The following is a 22,500-nucleotide window of genomic DNA, read 5'->3' on the forward strand; positions in this document are numbered from 1 at the left end:
TAAGTCTCAGTGCGGTGACACTCCTCCAGCCCGGCGCTCTGCAGCCGAGGAGGGAGGGAACAACTGGAATTTGACCCCGGTGCTGAAGGCAGGGCTGACGAAAAGCAGAGGAGGAAGAGTTTGCAGACCCATGTGTCTAAACTTACAACCTGCAAAAGGGAAAAACAGGTTCTTCTTTCACAGACTGAATGAATCTGCTTCAACAAGACACAAACTCTTCTCTCACTCTTTGGCTTGATTATTTATTCTACACTGTGCACACTCTACCAAGGATGGTTAAAGTCACTGCACTACACACTGAAACATGTTCATGGTCGCCAGAGGATGATTCGTAATAACACTGGAAATCCTCTGAGTTTTAAATATGTTGTTTAAAATGAAACTTTCAGACGTCAAACAACAAAACACAAAAAAGAAGAATACTAAGAAGAGGAAGAAGAATATGAAGAACTATACGAAGAAGAAGAAGAATACAAAGAATACTAATAAGAAGAGGAAAAAGAAGAAGAAGAATATGAAGAATTCTGATAAGAAGAAGAAGAGGAAGAGAAAGAAGAGCATAAAGATGAATATGAAGAAGCAGGATGATGATCTCCCTGTGCAGGTCAGCCAGGACAACAGAAGACTCACCGTCTTGATAATGTTGTTCATCATGTGACCAGCAGGTGGAGCCAAAGTCAAATCTAATGTTCTTTAACCTGTTGTTCCTCTTCACCTGTGGAACACCTGGTGACAAGAGGAGGGAGGTAACTAAGTACATTTACTCTAGTACCTGAACATCTTTTATTTTACTTCTTTTTTTGTTTATTGTAAGAGAAAGAGAGAGAGAGAGAGAGAGAGAGAGAGAGTGAGAGACCCCAGGCTGCTGCCAGGTGAGCTTCCAGGGCGCACCTGCTTCAGTAGTTTTAACAAACTTTATATTTCTGCTCCACATTTCAAGGGCCATTTTTACCTGCACTGCATTTATTTGACATACAGAGTTATTTAAATATTAAAGGTTTATCAAATACAGCAGCTGGTTAAAGCTGAGAGAGTGGAGGGCAACAGACCAGGAACAGAGGTGCATCCAGGTGTGTCACTGAAACTGAAGGTGAGCTCAGACGAACTTTCCTCCTTCAGCCCATGAAAGTGAAGATAAACTTTGTACAGATGTCAGTATGAGTAGTGAAGGAGTCCTGGGGGCGACTGGAACTGAAATCTCTTATCTCTGCTGTTACTGGGAAACTGGGTCTGGAACCATCAGTGGTAATAATCAGGAAGTGACGCAGCTGTGAAGAAATGTGTAACTGTTCCTCCTTGAGTCAGAACGAGACGCAGCAAGTGAAAGAAACTGTTTGGCACTCAACCTTTCAGACATTAGACATTAGACAACAACCACAGTGTCCAGTTTATCAGGAACGCTGGAATAAATCTCCTTCATGTTCAGTCTGTGTTGAAACTGATTCACACAGGTGTTGATTTGACTGCAGGTAGGTTACCAACAGCAGCGCACTCTGCAGCAGAGTCCTGAACATCGCAACCTTCATGATCAGACTGAATTAGTTTTAGCTAGGTGTTCCTAATAAACTGGACACTGAGGTCTGTCTGAATACGTCTGAGTGACAGCGGAGCCTGGTCCTTGCATGTGTGTTGTGTTCAATATTAAATCAACTCGTGTGTGAATTCAAACATTATTTTACTGCATTTTACAGTGTAGTTGGACTTCGCTGTAACCGGAGCTTCGCCAGTTTACGCTTTGTTTTACTGTTAATGTTAAAAATGATCAATGTGGATTCCAGTAATTGAGCCTGTTAACTATGAAACACAGAGAGCCGATAGGATCAGGGACCGGAGCATTAACACTGAGTCAGATGTAAGAAAATCAAATGAAACCTGACGTAACAGAACAGGAAGTGTTTAAGAGATGATGTTAGGTGTAATTTACGCACCACGACTGAGACTCACGGTGCGTTTGGTGACATAATTTTCTTGTGTGTGTGAATATTTTGATGTTACACATAACACATTCCCTGACAATCAAACCAGATGGCAGAATGGTTGAATCACTCACGACTCTGATCAAGGAAAGGAAAAAATAAAATAAAAATCCTAGTTGGTGTGTGAAGTTAATTTCAGTGATTAAGTTCCTTGGTCTGAAAAGGTTTGAGAAACACTGGAACAAACATCTGTAGGTGTGAACCCACGTCACATCAGGGCACCACAGATGGAAGAAAACTCATTCTCGCTTCAATGGTGCAGAAAATAAATCATAATCACTGCCGTAACCCAGCATGAATCATCTGCAGGGTAACGACTGTGTCAGAGTGTGTGTGTGTGTGTGTGTGTGTGTGTGTGTGTGTGTGTGTGTGTGAGAGACATGACGGAGGGTCAAGCATGAAAATGCTGCAGTAGAGCTTCTGCTGTTTACACTGTCCATATCTTCCCGGGGTTTTCTGCAGAAAAACACAACCTGGAGGTTTTTACTGGCTCGACATGGTTGACCACATCTGCTGACACATCTGGAAACTGTTCAGCACAGACTAATGATGGAGAGGCGAGGCTTGATGAACAGTTGAGCCAGTTGCTCAACAGAAGCTTCATTTCCTGATGCTTCATGAGCGACATCTACTGGTCAGTTTGTATATTACAAATAAAATATCAGTATCAGAGAAACCACGACTTTATTTTTTATTCCGAGCAGAACTTTATATCAGCGATCAATGTGGACCAGACTAAACTCAGGGTCTGTCTTTCCTGTGTGAAAGTCTCTGTCTGGACTTCTTCTCCTTTCTCCTTCCTGTCTGAAGTATTAGGATTATTTGTTGTGTCAAATATCTATAAAATCACTTCTAATATAATCTTTTAAATATTGACCATTAACTGACTCCTGCATTTACCTGCCTCAGTGTTGTTCATCTTCTAGGCTCTGAGTCTGGACTGTAGTCTAAGCTCAGGATATAAGATACTTATGATTTAAAAAAGAACTTGACACTGACTTTGAGAACAATGTTTCACAGATGAGGTTGAAACTCCATTAAAATATCACACGTCACATGAATTTCACATCTGTGCTCAGCTTGTAAGAACCTTTTATTTTGTCCTTATATAAATAACTTTTGTTAAATGACTGGGTGTGGACTGCTTTATGTTTTAGGACTTTAAAGACTCAACATTTATGCAGAAGATGACAGAAGGTTAAATGTACTAATCTACATATGTGGTTTGCACAACTATAACTAGCAATGCTGGTGTTTTGTCATGTGGCTACGCTGCTAGAGCAAGAAAAGTTTTTTCCAGCAGGCGTTGGTGTGTTTCACACACTGCTGAAGACATAACACACAAAAGTTAAAACTTAAGTGACCTCTTCCTGTTTATTCTGTGCAGACCCTGAAGGGCCCCCCCATTGTGTTTGTTTATGGTTAGAAGCTCAGTTCGTTTCAGCTGTTGCATGCTGGGAGCTCAGGGGACTGCACTGCCTCCTAATGGTCCACCAGTTCCATCACTTGTGTCCCAGTTACCACAGCAGCCAGTAATGAATGCTAATGATTCAGAAACAAAGGCGATCATTAATGAGGTCCACTGTGAGCCGCTTCCTAACAAAACATTTATCAACAGTTTCAGATGGTAATTAGCCCCGTGGGGGCAAAGAGACAGGCGCGGTAATAGATGTTGATCAGAGCTCAGTGGAGGCAGCAATGAAAGCTCCTGGGACCAACTGGGACTCGCTTCACTCACTATGAACCATGAACCTGTGGCCTGCATCACATCAAACAGGAGAAAGAGCCAGAAACAGAGGAGTCGAAGAAAACATCACAAACACAATCTCTTTCGATGGAGCTAAGCTAACAGTTTCCTTCTGCTTCCAGTCTTTGTGCTAAGCTAGGCTAAACACTTTCTGGGCACACTTTGGTAGAAGGCTATAGGGTCAAAGGAAAGTGTGAAGGTACAGTCAGCAGGTCGGTCTGCAGGCTGGAGTCTCTCCAGAGAGAGTGAGCGGCTCCCTGTCCGCTGCCCCCTGAACGCCTCACTGCAGCTTTTAATTCTATTAACCTGCTGGTCACTGAGACACCTGGGAGCTCTGAGGCCTCCAGGACACTCATTACAGCCCAGGTACAACACAGGTACACAAGAGCCACAACACACGTGCACAAGGCAGCATGGACTTCAACATAAAACACGGATCCTCATTTCTTTAGATGAACTCATCACTTTTTAACCTGAACAGGTGACCCAAATATGCAGCGTAATCACCTGCTGGCAAATTCCCAGACTATGCCCAATGTCAGTCATGCTACATGTTCATCCACGACCACGACCTCTGCAGCTCCACCAGCGCACGACTCACTGCTTCTTGCAATGTTAGCACCTGATCTAAACTAAAGAAGTCGCCAATGTGAACATACCATTGGTGTATTTTTGATGTATATTTCCATAGATGTTTATTTTCTGCTGTGGTGAGTGAATTTCCCAGTTGTGGGATTAATAAAGTTAATCTAATCTAATCTAATAATTGACACAGAAAACTGTACCTGGCCCCAGGTTTTCCATGAGTCAGTTTGTTGGGTGCTTCTAAAAGATAGGGCCACAACATCAGCTAATAATACAGGACCTGTATATTTGATATTGTACTTTAGTGGTGCAAATTCATGATAAATTTACAATTAATAAGATTATCAAAATTTACTGATTTGTATTCAATCTATTATTTGTATTCAAGGGCCTTGAGCCTTGGGGCAGTTTTCCTCTTTGCCAGCTGGTAATCCAGACTTTTCTGGATTGTTTATGGTACAAATAAGAGTATATTATTAAATATATAAAAACACGTAGTATAAAGACATAAGTAGGAGAAAAACCATGTAAAAAGAGAATCCATCCACATTTTTTGTACCTACTTACTCCTTCTCTGGGTCAAAGGTTGTGGAAGAGGTTTAAAATGTTTACCAAATGGAAAACTTCATTTAGACAACTACTTAACTGTTGTGTCATTCCTTGAAGTTTCTTGATGGTGTTGTGGGAAAAGTCATGATACAAGAGTTTGATCTTCAGAGTATTAATGTTGTTTCAATGCCAAAAACCCTCTGGGGTGACGAAACCTGTACAAGCTAACTGGTGTCAGCTGGTGCTGGGGAGGGAGGTCGGGTCTGCTGAGGCTTCGCTGCAGAGTTCCTGCTGCCTCATGGTACTAATTAACAAACTATCATTGTAACAACAGCAAAACAACAAAAACAGTGTTGGTGAAACAGTGAGGTCATTCACATGGCATTACTCAGCCGGGGGTGGGGGGGGGTGGGGTTATTGTTACAACATCCTTTTGTCCTGTCATCCAAACCAAGTTCATTTTCTGTTTCTGTGTTATGGGACATCTCAGAAGCACAAAACTGTGATTTCAGATCCAGTGGTCAAACCTTGAATTTAATTACAGACCTTTAATCGTTCTCTTTGCCGGTAAATAGAGTGACTTTGAGGTAATGGTCCTCCCTTACAGTCCTGTAAACAGTCCAGACAAATTATTGGACCCTTCACCCATCACCACATACTTCAAGTTTTACAATAAAACAGCACTTGTACCAATCAATGACCTTAACATTGTAACAGGTCTAGCAAAGACTCCATCCTGTAGCTGAGGTCACATGGACACAAAGAAACAGCCAAATGGAAGCATTTTCCTTGAAAGGTAAAACAAAGATACGGTGGAATAAGGACATCAGAACATTCCTCTGTCAGGTTCATGAATGAGGTTCAGTCCAGTGAAAGAGTCAATCTTTAGCCAACCATGTTAATTCAAGGCCCAAAGATTCAGGATGGGTCAAAAGTCTTTATGATGTAGGGGAAGTAAAATGGTTCATGGGCTTACAGTTAAAGCCAGTGGAAGCCCCCTGTCCCCACAACAAATCAGATATTTACAGAAGAACAATCCAAACTCCAACAAAGGTGCAGGAGACAGAGGGTCAAGATCGGGTTGATGAACAATGAGTCATGCCGAGGACATTCAGAATCAAAAGAGACTGATGGACAGATCACTCTGAGTACCAGGCTTTGACAGAGACAAAGATTCAGGCAAGAAGAGATTAGACCAGACGGACTCTGGGACAGTGATACAGGCAGAGAAGAAAGACATGAGAAGACATATTCAAGATGGGTTTAAGAGAGACAGACCACAACCTCAAGAAAAGGAAACAGAAGAAAGAAGAATGCAGGCTTTGACTGACAACTGTCAGTAACAGAGGACAGACCCAGGAAGAATCAAGAAGAGGTACGACAGAGATTGTACACATAGCAATACTCAACAGGTGATGACCAGATAGACTGATGTAGAAGAAGCTTTTCATTCTCTGATGCAGAATATGAAGTGTCCTTATAAGAACAGCAAGGGGTTGAGATGCAGTAAGGTCAACTACCACAGATGGAGCGTCAGAGAAATCAAGTAGTTCAGTCTGCCACACCAGTGCTAGCAAGCTACTGTGTGAGGCGCTGACTTGATCACTGGGAGCAATTTGGGGTTCAATGTTTTGCTCAAGGACACCTAAACATGTGGACAGGAGGCACCAGGGATCGAACTGCAAACCCTGCAATTAGTGGTCACCAACAAAAACAATTACCTGCTATTTGGCAAGGTTTCCGTGGTGGAGATTTGGGCCGACTTTGACCTCAAAACTCTTGAGCCAGATTCGGATTAGTGTCTAGTGCATGTATCCTAAATTAGTCCAACAGACTTCTGGCACCTCTTCATCACAAGCATGACTCCACCAACAGTTGAGCAAGATTTAGGCCGCTGTTGGACCAAGCCACTGAAAGCAGTCTTGATGTGGCAACAAGGCAGGAAAGTAGATCCTGCAGATCGTAGGGCTGTACCTCTGTCTCTGATTCTGGGGTAGCTGGTCCTCAAGACACCACAACTGTCAGTGTCCACAATGTACGACAAGCGTGCAATGAATTAATGCATCATCATTAATCATGATTATATTTTGGACAAAGTGAATGCTGATTTCACAGCAGTGACCTGCGTCAGTTGTTCATAGTCTCTATGGCCACCAACTTGATGTCTTGGCGTTGCATCATGCGTCACCTCCACAGATGACCTGATCTGTTTTTAAAGACTGACAGGTTGTGGTCTTCTGGCAGAAGTTTGGCTGGTGGCTTCACAGGCACAGTGAGAGAAACAAAAGGTAATATTTCAATCCTTTGATATATACTGATATTTAATCACTGAACAGTTTCAAAGCCAGGCAGCAAATGCTCTTCAGGTTTGAATGATTTTGAACTATTTTCTTAAACTCTTTCTTCCGTTTACATTTGCAAAAACCTCTATCATAGAAGATGTAATTAGTCACTGATATTATCCAAATGAAACGTGAAAAATGAGGATTAAACCTTTTGTTTCTTTTGTTTCAGGTTGATGGAAAACTACACATTCAACAGCTTCACCCTGCAGCTGGAGGGGTTAAAAGTCACACAGGTTTCTGTGTACCCTGTCTTTTTCTTTTTCTTTTTCTCCTACCTACTTATCATATTAGTTAATTTTGGCATTGTAGTTCTGGTTTTCATTGACAAGAACCTTCACCAGCCGATGTATCTCCTGTTTTGCAACCTGCCCATCAATGACATTGTTGGGAATTCGATTATGGTGCCCCGGCTGCTGTCAGATATCTTGCTGCCTCCCTCTGAACGCTTCATCAGTTATTACGAGTGTGTGGTCCAGGCTTTCACCACACACATGTTCGGCACCACTTCACACACTGTGCTCATGATTATGGCCTTTGACAGATATGTGGCCATCTGCAATCCCCTGCGTTACGCTGCCATAATGACCAACAAAATGGTGATCAAGCTGACAGTTTCTGCCTGGGGAGTGGCCTTTGTTCTGGTCGGGATTCTGCTCGGTCTGACCATAAGACTGAACCGATGCAGGACTATGATTACAAACCCCTTCTGTGACAATGCCTCCCTGTTCAAACTCTCCTGTGAGAGTGTGTTCATCAATAATGTGTATGGCCTAACTTTCACTGTAGTCCTGTTCACAGCATCTATTGGCAGCATAGTTCTCACCTATACTAAGATTACTGTCGTCTGTCTGACCAGTAAAAACAAGACTCTGAACAGTAAAGCTTTGAAGACCTGCAGCACTCATCTTTTTGTATATCTAATTATGTTTTTATGTGGAATGCTCATCATCATCCTGCATCGCTTCCCTCAGTACTCAGACTACAGGAAACTATCTGCCATTTTGTTTCATATCATCCCCGGCAGCCTCAACCCCATTATTTACGGGGTTCAGTCAAAAGAGATAAAAAAGTTCCTGTCAAATTTGTTACAGTCCAGGAAGATTTTGCCATCATTATAACATAAATACAAACGTAAAAATACAGTTTTTTTTCCAGGTTTTTCAATTTTTCTTCATCCTTACTTTTCATTACAGCCTTTTTCTTAAATTTTATTTTTTAATTTACAACTCTTTAGATTCATGTGCAAGTGTCTTTTAATTGTTCCCATGGTGGAACTCTGTTTTGTTCATGTTCCTGCATAGATAATAATAAATATATAGAAATAACAGGAAAATGTCTTCTTCTTCTCATTATCATTATTATTCTATAAAGTATTTAACAGTTTGAACCAACATGATCCTCCATAAATATGATAATAAAAGAGTAATAATAAAAAAAAGTTTGATCACTGAAACATATAGCTGTGTAGGACTGTAGCAGACTGTACTTGTTTTTGAAGTGTTGTTGGTAAATTTATTTGTACAAATCAACTCCAAATTCTAAATCATCTGAGCCAAGAGCAGATGAGCACAGTAACCAAGGTAAGAGGGCGCCACACCTACGTAGAAGACAAGCTGAATTATATCCTTAGGATCTGTGGGGGAAAAGGTGCAGGTGAAGAGAACTGACATTTCCCTTATGAAATAAGAACTTCCTTTAATAGGAAGTCGACATCTATACTCGAAAACCTGTTTTTAGTTGTCAACATGCCCAAGACCTCAGATGTGGACAGGTCGTACGACCTGCTGATGTAATCATGGCGCCCAAAACACCCTGAGGCAAGACAAGAACCTTTGGCCTCATGGACAACGTCTTCCATATAATTCATACTGACACGTGGCGTACGCACCAAACAATACATACAGATGATCCCGTCACCATACAGCCAGCATGGCTCAAGGACGACCGGCACAGTCCTTAGTGGTCAGCCAGTTTCCTCTGGAATACCCTGTTACCAAGAAACCCAGTGTGGTAAGCACGGGCCATGTCCTTCCCCAAAGCCGAACCCAAGTCGGACCCAAATCCTAAAGCTCTAGGTATCTTGATACAGAGTCACAGTGAGTCACAACGTTTGTACAGGAGGCCCCTGCTCATGCCCTTCTGCAGGGATGGCTTCCTGTTTGACAGATTCTCTCGCACAGCCGAACACGTAGAGGATGTATCCACGTGGAACTCAGGGTCACTACTTGAGTCAGGCCGTGGTTGGATCTTCAATTGGTCACTAACCCATCACCACCATTCAGTTCAGATCAGGACAGCTTGCTCCAGAAAGACCAACACCCAGTGTGTCCCATCACCATCCTAAGACAAAAGTGGTCCCTGACATTCAAGAGGCCAATAAAAGTGTTTTGTGAGGTCACAGTGACCTTGACCTTTGACCACCAAAATCTCAGTTCATGCTTAAGTCCAAAGGGACATTTGAGCCAAAGTTGAAGGGATTCCCCTTCAGGAGTTCCCAAATATTCCATTCACAAGGCCAAAACTGTTTTTTGTTCAAATGAATTTATGTGTCAGAAATTCCCTCAAGGTCGTCTTGAGATATCACATTCAAGAGGCTAATAAAGTGGTTTGTGAGGTCACAGTGACCTTTGACCACCAAAATCTAATCAGTTCATCCTTGAGTCGAAATTAATGTTTTTGCCAAATTGTAAGAAATTCCCTCACAGCGTTACTGAGATATCACATTCATAGGAATGGGACGTATGGCTGACTTGGTTGAACTGAACTGATTGTGTGGTCTCTCACTCCCTTTATGGATGCAAGCATCAGTTGTTCTGTATGTCCAAGTCTCAGTGCTACATCAGAGGTGGAGCTGACAGAACTCAAACAGCATCTTTATTCATGTGGTGCTGCAAAATTTGGATGCAGATTCACTCCCCTCCAAAAGTATTGGAACAGTGAAGCCAAGTCCTTTATTTTTGCTGTAGACGGAAAACATTTGGGTTTGACACCAAAAGATGAATATGAGACAAGAGATCAACATTTCAGCTTTTATTTCCAGGTATTTACATCTGGATTTGATGCACAACTTAGAAGATAGCACCTGTTATTTTGAACAAACCCATTTTTCATGTGAGCAAAAGTATCATTAATCTTCATTGATGATGTAACACATGATGGCAGCAGCAAAATGAACTCAGAAGTCTACAGAAACATTTTGTCTGCCGATTTAAAGAAAGATGCAACCAAACTGATCGGGAGATCCTTCATCATGCAGCAAGATAATGACCCAAAACACACAACAAAGGAGTTCATCAGGGGCAAGAAGTGGAAGGTTTTAGACTGGCCAAGTCAATCTCCAGACCTAAACCCTACAGAGCATTTTACCTGCTAAAGAGGAGACTGAAGGGAGAAACCCCCCAAAACAAACAACAACTGAAAGAGGCTGCGGTGAAAGTCTGGAAAAGCATCACAGAAGAAGAATGCAACAGTTTGGTGATGTCAGTGGGTCACAGGCTTGATGCCGTTATTGCAAGCAAAGGATTTGCAAATAAATATTAAGTCTTATTCACTTTAATCTATTTTAAGTCTATCTGTTCCAATACTTTTGCTCACCTTAAAATTTGGTGTTCCGTTACAAATAATGCTATCTGCTAAGTTGTGCATCAGATCCAGATGTAAATACCTGGAAATAAAAGCTCAAATGTTGATCTCTTGTCTCATATTCATCTTTTGATGTCAAACCCAAATGTTTTCAGTCTACAGCAAAAATAAAGGAACTGGCCTCACTGCTCCGATACTTTTGGAGGGGAGTGTACCTCCACGTGATCCAGGTAGCACCTTCCCAGCTTCAGGCTGCACTGACAGGTCCAGTTCTGTCCCCCCACAGTGACACTGCACGAGTGTGAAAGTTACACATCGAAGTCTTTTAAAGCAGGAAGAAGGAAACAATGTTCTGATGGATGTTTCTGCACCGCGTCATACTGTATATATGTATATATTTTTTATTTATCACATATCGTATCAATGTGATAATTTCGTAATGGATATGAATGTAAATAATTCCCTGACATTATGTTTGAAATTATGTCACAATCATGAATGAACCTAAGAGGGACCCAGGTATGATGCTGGGTAACAAGTTGCCAAGCAACAGTTGACCTGTCAGCGTGTGACGCTGCAGCTCACGGCCACTGATGCACCAAATAAAAGTCTCTGCAGTTTCACATCTGGTCTGGCTGGAGGACGGCTCGTGCTGCAGAAGGTGACGCTGACAAACACAAACTGTGTCATTACCTGTGTTCATGTAAGTTGAACTGAGAGGACTGAAAGCCGACTGGTGTTTACTAAAGATGCTCACTGAACTGGGAGATAGTTTGTTGTTCAGAGATCAAACTGTAAGACTGACTACTACATGTTGAAGACCTTCTCACACTCACCAGTTTACACGCTTTTATTCAAATTCTTGTTCTTAAAAATGTTGAAAAACCAAAACTGTGACTTAATAAATTTGATCACCTTTTAAAATATTAAAACACGACTATGTATTTTACAATTAGCCAAAACTTGTGAATATTTAGATTGACTGTCATCAACTCATTCATTGATGTGTATCATCATAAAATTTTTCTGTATGAGCACAGTTCTCATCTCCATAAGTCTTCACTGTTAATTATGGAGAACCAGAGTTTTATTTCAGATATCCTAATCCTGGAGGGGTTAAAGGTCACCCCTCACTCTTCTAGCACTGCCTTCATCCTCCTCCTCCTCGTCTACATCTTCATCATGGTGTCTAACCTCGGCCTGGTGATCCTGATCTTCAGCAGCAGGAGCCTCCACCAGCCCATGTACCTGCTCTTCTGCAACATGAGTATTAACGACGTGTTCGGAGCCACGATAATCATCCCTCATGTCCTCAGAGATCTTTTGTTATCGGACTCGGAGCGTTACATTCATTACATCAGCTGCGTCACTCAGGCCTTCTGTGTTCACCTCTATGGAAGCACCTCACACACGGTGCTCATGATCATGGCCTTCGACCGGTACGTGGCCATCTGCAACCCGCTGCGTTACTCCACCATCATGACCAACAGGATGGTGGTGAATCTGTCGGTTGCCGCCTGGACAGTGGCTCTTGTCATGGTGTCGATCCTGCTGGGCCTCAGCATCCGCCTGTCGCGCTGCAGGTCGGTTATATCCAACCTGTTCTGTGACAACGCCTCCTTGTTCAAGCTCTCCTGCGAGAGCGTCCTCATCAACCAGGTGTACGGCCTCGGCTACACCGTGGTCCTGCTGGGCTCCTCCATCGGCAGCGTCACGCTCACCTACCTGAAGATCGCTGCAGTGTGTCTGAGCAGTAAAAACAAGGTGCTGAACAGCAAAGCTCTGCATACCTGCGCCACACACCTGACTGTGTACGTCCTCCTGCTGGTGTCGGCCTTCATCATCGTCATCCTGCACCGTTTCCCTCAGCTGTCCGACCACAGGAAGGTAGCGGCCATTCTAGGCGAAGTGGTTCTTCCTGCTCTGAACGCTGTGATCTACGGGCTGCAGATCAAAGAGATCAGACAGAGGATTATCTCTGTGTTTCAAAATAAAGCTGCGCTGATGCTTTTGAAGTGATGCACTGTTCGATCAGGTAGCTGAGCAAGATTTACACAACCATAAAAACGATATGTTAATACTATTTGCTTCAGTGAAAGGAGTCTATAAATAACACAAAACCACATATTCACATAAATATTCATGCCTTTCAGTATAATCTATTTTATGTATTTGTACATACAATCTTAAGAACTGGTTTTAACTCAAATTACATTGTATTTGTTATTTCATTTCTTAACAAGTATTAAAAGTCTTATAAACATAATTTCATAATGTCAGTAATACTGTTGTAAATTTAAAGATTGTGTAAATAACTTAGGGACGGTGTCGCCTCACAGTAAGAAAGTTTCAGTTATAAAAATAATGTGATATTCGTGCAGTTGAAAGTACGAAGTCTGTAAATATCCGTTTACTCTGCAAAGCACTTTTCTATTTCTTTTAAAGTATTTATTAAATTTTAAGCGAAATATTCTTTGTCCTTTTGTCAGTCTTAACTCATCATTAGTAGCACCCTGAATTTCTCTGTATATTTTGTACAGTGACAATAAAGGCTTTCTATTCTGTTTTGTTCTAAATACTCTTTACTGTATGTAAGGTGTTAATGGGCCACTGTTTTAAAAAGTCATAATCATACATCAACTGACATCGATACCTGTATGATGAACCGTAACAGGTCGACACAGGTTAGCACATCAGCAGTGAGACAGTTTGTAGGGCTGAACACAAACTGACAGATTTACATTATGTCACAATCTCTATCAAACACAACTTCAGGCTCAGTGAACACAAAGAGCAGAATACACACCAAACATGTGAGATTTCACTGCTCTTGTATTTATTGCTAATAATGAAACTAATAGGACAAATAACTAATTTAACTATCGTTGTTTATAATACGAGTGACACTGTGACAAATGAATGTCATGAAGTGAAAACATGAAAATTATATTAAATGTCCAATTCTTCATATTTCTGACAGAACGGAAATAAACTGCTTTTGTTTCATACAACATCATCATCATCAGTTACTGCAGCATATTCAATTTTCACGTGTTGTGACATATTGTATCATAACTTGGTGGTTTACAATATGTATTATAAAATGTCATATCATATATTTATGATGACTACAACTATTAACTCCTATTAGTAGCTACTTTATCATAACATGGTTTCGTCTATGGCAAAGGTCTGATGTTAGCGGGCCTTAGTGGGTTTTATGACCAGTGGAAAAGAGGATTTAGGTGTAAAAGTTCAGGATTTCTTTAGTTTGTTCATCCAAGTTCAGTTTTGTTTCCTTGTTGCGATCAGTTCAGCTAAATTCAGTCACAGAGATTGATGTCAAGTCCGTTTCAGCTCCAAGGTGCAAAAGTCAAGTAGTGAGATGTTGGCCTTTAATAGTCCTACCACACTGGTGTACTTGAGTGATGAGACTGAAGGAATGAAGGGATGAAGGGTCTCGTCCTCAGGCAAAAGGTGATCTCTGTCCAACTCCTTGGGTTAAGAAGGAAATCCGATTCGACGGTGGCTCGCCATCTCCCTCGTCAGGGAGAATCCAAAATCCATATCCTAGGCCATTTCCAGGGGCTCTCAAAACCTAGCCTGAATAAAACAAGGCAAATTAACAGATATTGAGTCATCAAGTTCTAAATCTTTCTGACCAAAACGATATCAATTCATATTACACAAAATACTACTCTAACCCAATATTAATATAATTGAATGAATTATGAATTATTTTTGACTGCACAGCATTTCTATGTGGGATATTGAATCCCCTTTTCTGTCAAACAGGAATTATATTTTAACTATTAAACCATGAATTATAATTATTTCCATTTTCACAGTGTAAATGTCACGAGCTTCACTTTACATCTCAATCACATCCTCATATTCAACACTGTAATTCTTAGTGCACACACTCTGCAGTCTTTTTAAATCATAGTCCACACTATTATTGACACTGGCATTGCATAACAAAACAGACAAGGTACAAGTGTATGTATGACACTAGCAAATGTACAAAAGTAAACAAATGTAGCATCAAAGCTAAATAATTGAGCTGCAACTCATATTCTATATTCCTCATCAGATTAAAGATGCAGAAATATGCTGCTTTCACTCAAACTTGAACACTCCTAAAATCACAGCAGTAAATATGAAGTGAAATTTGTATATCGGCAAGGAAACACGGCTTTATTATGGCGCCTCTTGTCACAAACAACAAAGGCTGCTAATGCTAGCTACACTAGCTCAACTCGGTCAAACTCACCAACACGCGGCCAAACGCGATTAACTCCTCGCGCACAGGTTCTCAGCTCACCTCTCTCACAGCACGCAGGTGTCGGCTAACATTACACTTAGCACTAATGGAGACATTATTTACTACTGCTAGCTTAAGTTGACCAGTTGCTAACGAGTTAGCTCGTCTGTGTCGTCTCTCTCACGCTACACCTGAAGGGGGTGGGACTTATTCTGTCGCTATCTCTCTCTCTCCAATCATGAGCCTTCATTTCCTGACGTAGCCAATAAGAATCTGTCTGAGCAAAATAACTTCCCGGCTCTTAATGAGCACAATGAGCACCGAGTCTGTAAATAACTCTTACACAAAAAATAACAATATTGGAAATAATATTGCAGAACCCAGTTCTCTACTGGGTTACAGTAGCATGAAAGAGAAACACGTTAAGTACAAGTAACTCAAAATTGTACCTGTACAATACTTAAAAAAGCTAATATCAAAAAGGTAAAAGACTAATTAAACTATCCCAGCCACGCAAAAGACTATATTGATTAGAATATTAAAATATTAGAATGGAACTATAATGATGTCAAAGTGTAAACAAACAATTCCCCATTGTCTCAGTGCTAATGAGCACCAGTGTTTGCTAACATTAGATTATATATGACATGTTATATTGGTAATGAAATGACAAGCTTACACTGGAAATGAAAGGGCGTGCTATCAGCCATCTGACATTGGTTAGCTAAACTGTAAATTAAGGCTAAAGTTAGAAACTAGCTTTCATTAGTTAGTTAAACTGTAACGTAATGCTAAAGTTAGAAACTAGCTAACATTTATTAGCTAAACTGTAGTTGTGTGCTCTGGTTTCAGCTCATCTCTAGTCTGCTCACATACTGTTACTGTATTGTATTGTATAATGTTAGCTAGCATAACATAGCATATCATGAGGCATACAATATACTGTATCATATGTATCAAATTAAAATTTTATTTAATATATCGTGATGTTTTTCCATAACACATCATAATGTATCTTATGATTTAGTAAAGGATCATCATCATTATTTGGAGGGGTACTCCAAGCACTATAACAGGAGACATGGTTCATGCTGAGTGAGTCAGTGGTTGCCAAGCAACAGCGGACCTGTCAGCATATGACGCTGCAGCTGATGGCCACCAAATAAAAGTGTGAGCTGTTGGCTGATGTCTGGTCTTGTGTGGAGGGCGGGTCACGTTGAAGAAGGTATTTCTAACAAAGACACACACACACACACACACAAAATGTGTTTGTGTAAATGTATCTTGGCTTTAATGTGACTATATTTGTAAACAGCAGAAACATTAATGCTACAGATGGATCCTTCCTTTCCTGTCACACTTGAACTTTTACTTTGTGGAAAAGTTAAAAAGCCTTATTTAAACTTTTGCTCTCAATCATTATAAATCCATTTTCTGAAATGTTTCTGAACTAGTCTGTAACTGAGGGTGAACCATTCACACTCAGGGTTTGTGTGACGTGGAGCCCTGATAATATCGCACTGTGGATCTGTATCTCCCTGTCTGTAAATGACTGGGATCATTGACACAGCATGTATTTGTCATAGGTCAGTCAGATCTGCTGGTTACGGTTCAGGGGGGTATGAATCAGTGCTTCCCTGTCTGTATCTGTGCAGTGCTGTAGTCACATATGTTATATCACAGATGTTTGCAGTGGCATATTTTCTTTATTTCTCATTTTCATTCATTTCATTTTACACAGATATGAGAAACCAGACTTTAAGAGAGGATGTCTTGCTCATAGAGGGAATAAAGATCTCCCCCCAGTTCTTATTCCCCACCTTCATCCTCCTCCTCCTCGTCTACATCTTCATCATGGTGTCTAACCTCGGCCTGGTGATCCTGATCTTCAGCAGCAGGAGCCTCCACCAGCCCATGTACCTGCTCTTCTGCAACATGAGTATTAACGACGTGTTCGGAGCCACGATAATCATCCCTCGTTTCCTCAGAGATCTTTTGTTATCGGACTCGGAGCGTTACATTCATTACATCAGCTGCGTCACTCAGGCCTTCTGTGTTCACCTCTATGCTGGCGCCTCCCACACGGTGCTCATGATCATGGCCTTCGACCGGTACGTGGCCATCTGCAGTCCGCTGCGTTACTCGACCATCATGACCAACAGGATGGTGGTGAATCTGTCGGTCGCCGCTTGGGGAACAGCCCTGGTGTGTGTGTCGATCCTGCTGGGCCTCAGCATCCGCCTGTCGCGCTGCAGGTCGGTTATCTTCAACCCGTTCTGTGACAACGCCTCCTTGTTCAAGCTCTCCTGCGAGAGCCTCCTCATCAACCAGGTGTACGGCCTCGGCTACACCGTGGTCCTGCTGGGCTCCTCCATCGGCAGCGTCACGCTCACCTACCTGAAGATCGCTGCAGTGTGTCTGAGCAGTAAAAACAAGGTGCTGAACAGCAAAGCTCTGCAGACCTGCGCCACACACCTGACTGTGTACGTCCTCCTGCTGGGCTCAGGCTTCCTCATCGTCCTCCTGCACCGTTTCCCTCAGCTGTCCGACCACAGGAAGGTGGTGGCCATTCAGCGTGAAGTGGTTCTTCCTGCTCTGAACGCTGTGATCTACGGGCTGCAGATCAAAGAGATCAGACAGAGGATTATCTCTATGTTTCACTGCAGCAAGATGATCCAGATGAAATGAATCCTACACAGAATCTGTGAATAATGTATTTATTTATTGATAATATTTGAACCTATTAAATCATTTCTGTAGGGATCATGTTGAGCTGTCAGGTTGTAAATATTGATGCCAATCCAGTATAACAGGCTTTATCAATAAAAAGTTTAACAAGTTCTGAGTTTTGCTTTCAGCACTTTTTATTCATTGCAAATAGTTCTTCATAAATCAAGACTCATCAGATTTCTGACTGTTTCAGCTGTTATTATTCAGGTCAGTGAGTTAAATGATCTGCTGAAATTTAAAAAGGATTTCCAAATAACAGACCTCAGTACAGGACCTCGTTCTCCTCCAGATCAATGACTTCAGGGGTCTCCAGCCCCTTTGACTCTGAGAGCCATTTTGACTTAATCAAAGGGGCTGAGAGCTCCTCATGTCTGATATCACTGCTTTCATTTATTCATATAACGCCTCCTCCTGGTCGTATCCCTCCTCCACCCAGACTAGTTCCAGGTTTCATCCCTGTTTATCCAGAGTCAGAGAAAATATGAACCAATTGTCAGAAGCTTTTGAGTAATGTCTAAAAAGTGTTTTGTGAGGTCACCCTGACCATGACCTTTGACCCCTGAATCAAATCAGTTCATCCGTGAATCCAAGTAAACGTTTGTGCCAAATTTGAAGACGTTCCTTCAAGGCCTTACGGAGATATTGTGTTCGCAAGGCCAAACCTTTGTTTTGTGAGGTAACCCTGACCTTGACCTTTGACCTTCATCCACCAAAATCTAATCAGTTCATCATTGAGTCCTAGTGAATTTTTGTACCAATTTTCAAGAAGTTGCTTTGTTGCTTTGAGGCGTTTCTGAGATATCGTGTCCATGAGAAAGAGACGGACAGACAGACAACCCAAAAACAAAATGGCTGCCGCTCTGACTGTCGCCGACGCAGAGGAATAAAAACAGGGCTCAAGCTGAACCACAGTTTTACTCACTGTATCCATGGCAACATATTTCCTGTTTGTTTAGTTTATATCTGTTCTGTTGCCTTCACTGCACGTTGCCTGCGACACATCTGATGTAAACTGACTAATAATCATCCGTGTGATCAATAATAAAGTGTGTGTAAGTGACGGAGTGAAGTTTGAACTACACACCCGCTGTTCGTACAGACCGTCTCCTCTGAACCTTTGGGTGACCAGCAGGTCGCTCACGGGCCACATGTAGGACACCACAGTCCTCAGGCCTGCTGGGCCGGTCTCACCTGAACACGTTTCACCTGAGTAACACCGACCACCCGGCACCGTCACGTCACTGTTACATCACCGTCACGTCACCGTCATGTCACGTCACGTCACGTCACGTCACGTCACGGTCACAGTCATGTCACCGTCACGTCACGGTCACAGTCATGTCACGTCACGTCACGTCACGTCACGTCACGTCACGTCACGTCACGTCACGGTCACAGTCATGTCACCGTCACGTCACGGTCACAGTCACGTCACCGTCATGTCACAGTCACGTCACCGTTATGTCACTGTCACCGTCACGTCACTGTTACATCACCGTCACGTCACGTCACGTCACGTCACGTCACGGTCACAGTCATGTCACCGTCACGTCACGGTCACAGTCACGTCACCGTCACGTCACGTCACGTCACGGTCACAGTCATGTCACCGTCACGTCACGTCACGTCACGTCACGGTCACAGTCATGTCACCGTCACGTCACGGTCACTGTCATGTCACGTCACCGTCACAGTCACGTCACCGTCACAGTCATGTCTCCGTCACCGTTGCTGTCAGCCTCCACACGCACATGGATGAAGAAAGTTTGAGTCTAAATGAGTCTCAAAAACGATCTTTGTGTGTGTGTGTGTGTGTGTGTGTGTGTGTGTGTGTGTGTGTGTGAAGTGACTATAGATTATTATATATAATTAAAACCTGTTGCCTCTATCATGAATCCATCCAGAGCAGACACCCACGATGATGATGAGGCTGGATCCTGCGTATCAACGGTCGCCAGGCAACAGTTGACCTATCAGCGATGCTGTGACGCTGCTGCTGACGGCCACTGATGCCCTGAATAAAAGTGTGTGCTGTGTGTGTGTGTGTGTGTGTCTGTGTGTGTGCAGCTGCATCACGGTGGATTCAGCTCAGTGTCGACACTGATAGAAAAACTTTCCTCTTACTGAGCTTCAAGCTTTCTTAAAGGGCCGGTTCACCACATCAGCGACGCTTCAGGTGGTGTCATGTTCTGTGTGTTTCTGTGACATGTCTGCCTCCTGTCTAATGCACTGCAGATGATCAGGGATGTGTCTGTGTTCTCCGGATCATCCTCAGTGCACACAGGTAGAGACAGCAGAAACTAGTAGAAGAGGAAACGCTGAATGTCTTTAAATGCTCCTCAGATAACTTGATTTTAATCCAACGATGGTTTAGACTGTGTCAGATACATGGTGTGATGGGGATATATTCAGATGAACTGTGACTGTAATTTGTTGCTTTTCTGTAACTAGCGCAGATTCATTATGGAGAACCAGAGTTTTATTTCAGATATCCTAATTCTGGAGGGGTTAAAGGTCACCCCTCACTCTTCTAGCACTGCCTTCATCCTCCTCCTCCTCGTCTACATCTTCATCATGGTGTCTAACCTCGGCCTGGTGATCCTGATCTTCAGCAGCAGGAGCCTCCACCAGCCCATGTACCTGCTCTTCTGCAACATGAGTATTAACGACGTGTTCGGAGCCACGATAATCATCCCTCATGTCCTCAGAGATCTTTTGTTATCGGACTCAGAGCGTTACATTCATTACATCAGCTGCGTCACTCAGGCCTTCTGTGTTCACCTCCACGCCAGCGCCTCCCACACGGTGCTCATGATCATGGCCTTCGACCGGTACGTGGCCATCTGCAACCCGCTGCGTTACTCCACCATCATGACCAACAGGATGGTGGTGAATCTGTCGGTTGCCGCTTGGGGAACAGCCCTGGTGTTGGTGGCGATCCTGCTGGGCCTCAGCATCCGCCTGTCGCGCTGCAGGTCGTTTGTATCCAACCTGTTCTGTGACAACGCCTCCGTATTCAAGCTCTCCTGCGAGAGCGTCCTCATCAACCAGGTGTACGGCCTCGGCTACACCGTGGTCCTGCTGGGCTCCTCCCTCGGCAGCGTCACGCTCACCTACCTGAAGATCGCTGTGGTGTGTCTGAGCAGTAAAAACAAGGTGCTGAACAGCAAAGCTCTGCATACCTGCGCCACACACCTGACTGTGTATGTTATACTCCTGGTGTCGGCCTTCATCATCGTCATCCTGCACCGTTTCCCTCAGCTGTCCGACCACAGGAAGGTGGCGTCAGTCCTGGGACACGTGGCCTTACCTGCTCTGAACGCTGTGATCTACGGGCTGCAGATCAAACAGGTCAGACAGAGGATCACAGCCGTGTTCCACAGAAACAAAGTCGCTCTAAAGGAGGGAAACTGATTCACAGTGACAGCGTGGAAAACACTTTTGCACAAGAAGCTTAAAGAGAGTCATAATAATGTTTAATTCAGTGGAATCAGTCAGTTGGATCATGATGATGCTGTTTCAGGGCAGAGGAATAATCACTGTCACTACATTATGGAGTCTGTTCATTACTTAACTCATTACTTATTGCAAAACTGTCTTTTATTACTGGTCTGTGGTAGTTCACAAGTACGGTGGCCCTGAGGGCTCAACACACTGCAACTTACACCTGCCTTAAAAGTGATGAAACTGCTGGGACTCACTTTTTGTTAATAATAATAATAATAATAATAATAATAATAATAATAAACTATTACTACTATACTAAATAAAGCAAAGAAATGACCTGAGCTTCACATGAAAAGACATTAAATGAACATAACACATGTTGAAGCATTGATATAAAATGAAAAACATTAATATAAAATGAGATAAAATGATGAATAAAATAATAATTCATTAAATGAAAAGACATTTAAAAGAAGAGCTGATCATTAATGTGGAGCAAAGCGTAAAATTTCAGAGTGAGTTAAAGGCTAAAGTGAAGAAACAAGTTTTTTATCTTTATCTAATAGTCAGTGAGCTGCTTCTCTGATATCTGTATATATCTATATCTGTATATATCTATATCTGTAGGTATCTATATCTGTATATATCTATATCTGTAGATATCTATATCTGTATATATCTATATCTGTATATATCTATATCTGTATATATCTATATTTGTATATATCTATATCTATATATATATCTATATCTATATATATCTATATATATATATATATATATATATATATATATATCTGTATATATCTATATATATATATCTATATCTCATATCTGTAGGTAGTGTAGTGCAGATTGTTCATACTTTTAACTTCAAAAGTCACGACTGAGCTTTGAACAACAAGTGTGTCCCAGCAGGTTCATCACTTTTTACTGTCCCCTGGAAACACTGGTGTTGTTGTTGTCAGACTGATGAAGACGTTTTGTGAATGTGTGTTGAGCTTCAGGGCCACCGTACAAAAGAGCTGAAGTAGAGACTCATCCCGGTTTATAATAATAATCTCTGTGTGTTTGTTTATAAAACCTTTTAAAATTCCTCTAATGTTTCTAACACCTTAATATGAACTTTAACAGGAAGTATTAAAAGCTTTGAGCACATGTTTTCATCACTGCTGGTTTAGTCCCGACCCACAGAGACGAGTCAGACTGAAGCAGCAGAGGTCGACGTGTCCTGACCTGCGGTCATCAGTATCGGTCAAGTTACAAAAACACACA

The 22,500-nt window shown here is 42.2% G+C and overlaps 5 protein-coding genes across 5 annotated transcripts in view; 4 read left to right on the plus strand and 1 right to left on the minus strand.

The window, feature by feature from the left end:
• Positions 1-139, minus strand: part of slco2b1 (solute carrier organic anion transporter family, member 2B1) — a 22,760-nt gene extending 22,621 nt beyond the window's left edge. The window contains exon 1 of the mRNA XM_056397430.1: positions 1-139. This exon is cut by the window's left edge and continues 83 nt beyond it. The gene's annotated coding sequence lies outside the window, so the exon portion shown is untranslated.
• A 7,224-nt stretch (positions 140-7,363) lies between these two features.
• LOC130182542 (olfactory receptor 146-like) lies at positions 7,364-8,522 on the plus strand. The gene has a single exon (XM_056397539.1). The coding sequence runs from the start codon at positions 7,376-7,378 to the stop codon at positions 8,318-8,320; it is 945 nt and encodes a 314-aa protein (XP_056253514.1). The 5' UTR covers positions 7,364-7,375; the 3' UTR covers positions 8,321-8,522.
• A 2,936-nt stretch (positions 8,523-11,458) lies between these two features.
• Positions 11,459-12,803, plus strand: LOC130182758 (olfactory receptor 52N5-like). The gene has a single exon (XM_056397899.1). The coding sequence runs from the start codon at positions 11,856-11,858 to the stop codon at positions 12,801-12,803; it is 948 nt and encodes a 315-aa protein (XP_056253874.1). The 5' UTR covers positions 11,459-11,855.
• Positions 12,804-16,217: 3,414 nt separating this feature from the next.
• On the plus strand, positions 16,218-17,843 carry LOC130182494 (olfactory receptor 146-like). The gene is made up of 2 exons (XM_056397484.1): positions 16,218-16,273; positions 16,790-17,843. Exons 1-2 carry the CDS (start codon positions 16,234-16,236, stop codon positions 17,734-17,736), a joined length of 987 nt encoding a protein of 328 aa, XP_056253459.1. The 5' UTR covers positions 16,218-16,233; the 3' UTR covers positions 17,737-17,843.
• Positions 17,844-20,238: 2,395 nt separating this feature from the next.
• On the plus strand, positions 20,239-21,192 carry LOC130182759 (olfactory receptor 52N5-like). The gene has a single exon (XM_056397900.1). The coding sequence runs from the start codon at positions 20,242-20,244 to the stop codon at positions 21,190-21,192; it is 951 nt and encodes a 316-aa protein (XP_056253875.1). The 5' UTR covers positions 20,239-20,241.
• The last annotated feature ends 1,308 nt before the right edge of the window (positions 21,193-22,500 follow it).

Source organism: Seriola aureovittata, chromosome 15 (assembly GCF_021018895.1).
Source record: "Seriola aureovittata isolate HTS-2021-v1 ecotype China chromosome 15, ASM2101889v1, whole genome shotgun sequence".
Classification (NCBI taxonomy): domain Eukaryota; kingdom Metazoa; phylum Chordata; class Actinopteri; order Carangiformes; family Carangidae; genus Seriola; species Seriola aureovittata.

Excerpts from the sequence above, each read along its gene's own strand:
- LOC130182542 (XM_056397539.1), top strand. The coding sequence starts at position 7,376 with ATGGAAAACTACACATTCAACAGCTTCACCCTGCAGCTGGAGGGGTTA.
- LOC130182758 (XM_056397899.1), top strand. The coding sequence starts at position 11,856 with ATGGAGAACCAGAGTTTTATTTCAGATATCCTAATCCTGGAGGGGTTA.
- LOC130182494 (XM_056397484.1), top strand. The coding sequence starts at position 16,234 with ATGTCTGGTCTTGTGTGGAGGGCGGGTCACGTTGAAGAAG. Across the intron at positions 16,274-16,789 it reads GGCGGGTCACGTTGAAGAAG|ATATGAGAAACCAGACTTTA; the intron begins GTATTTCTAACA and ends CATTTTACACAG.
- LOC130182759 (XM_056397900.1), top strand. The coding sequence starts at position 20,242 with ATGGAGAACCAGAGTTTTATTTCAGATATCCTAATTCTGGAGGGGTTA.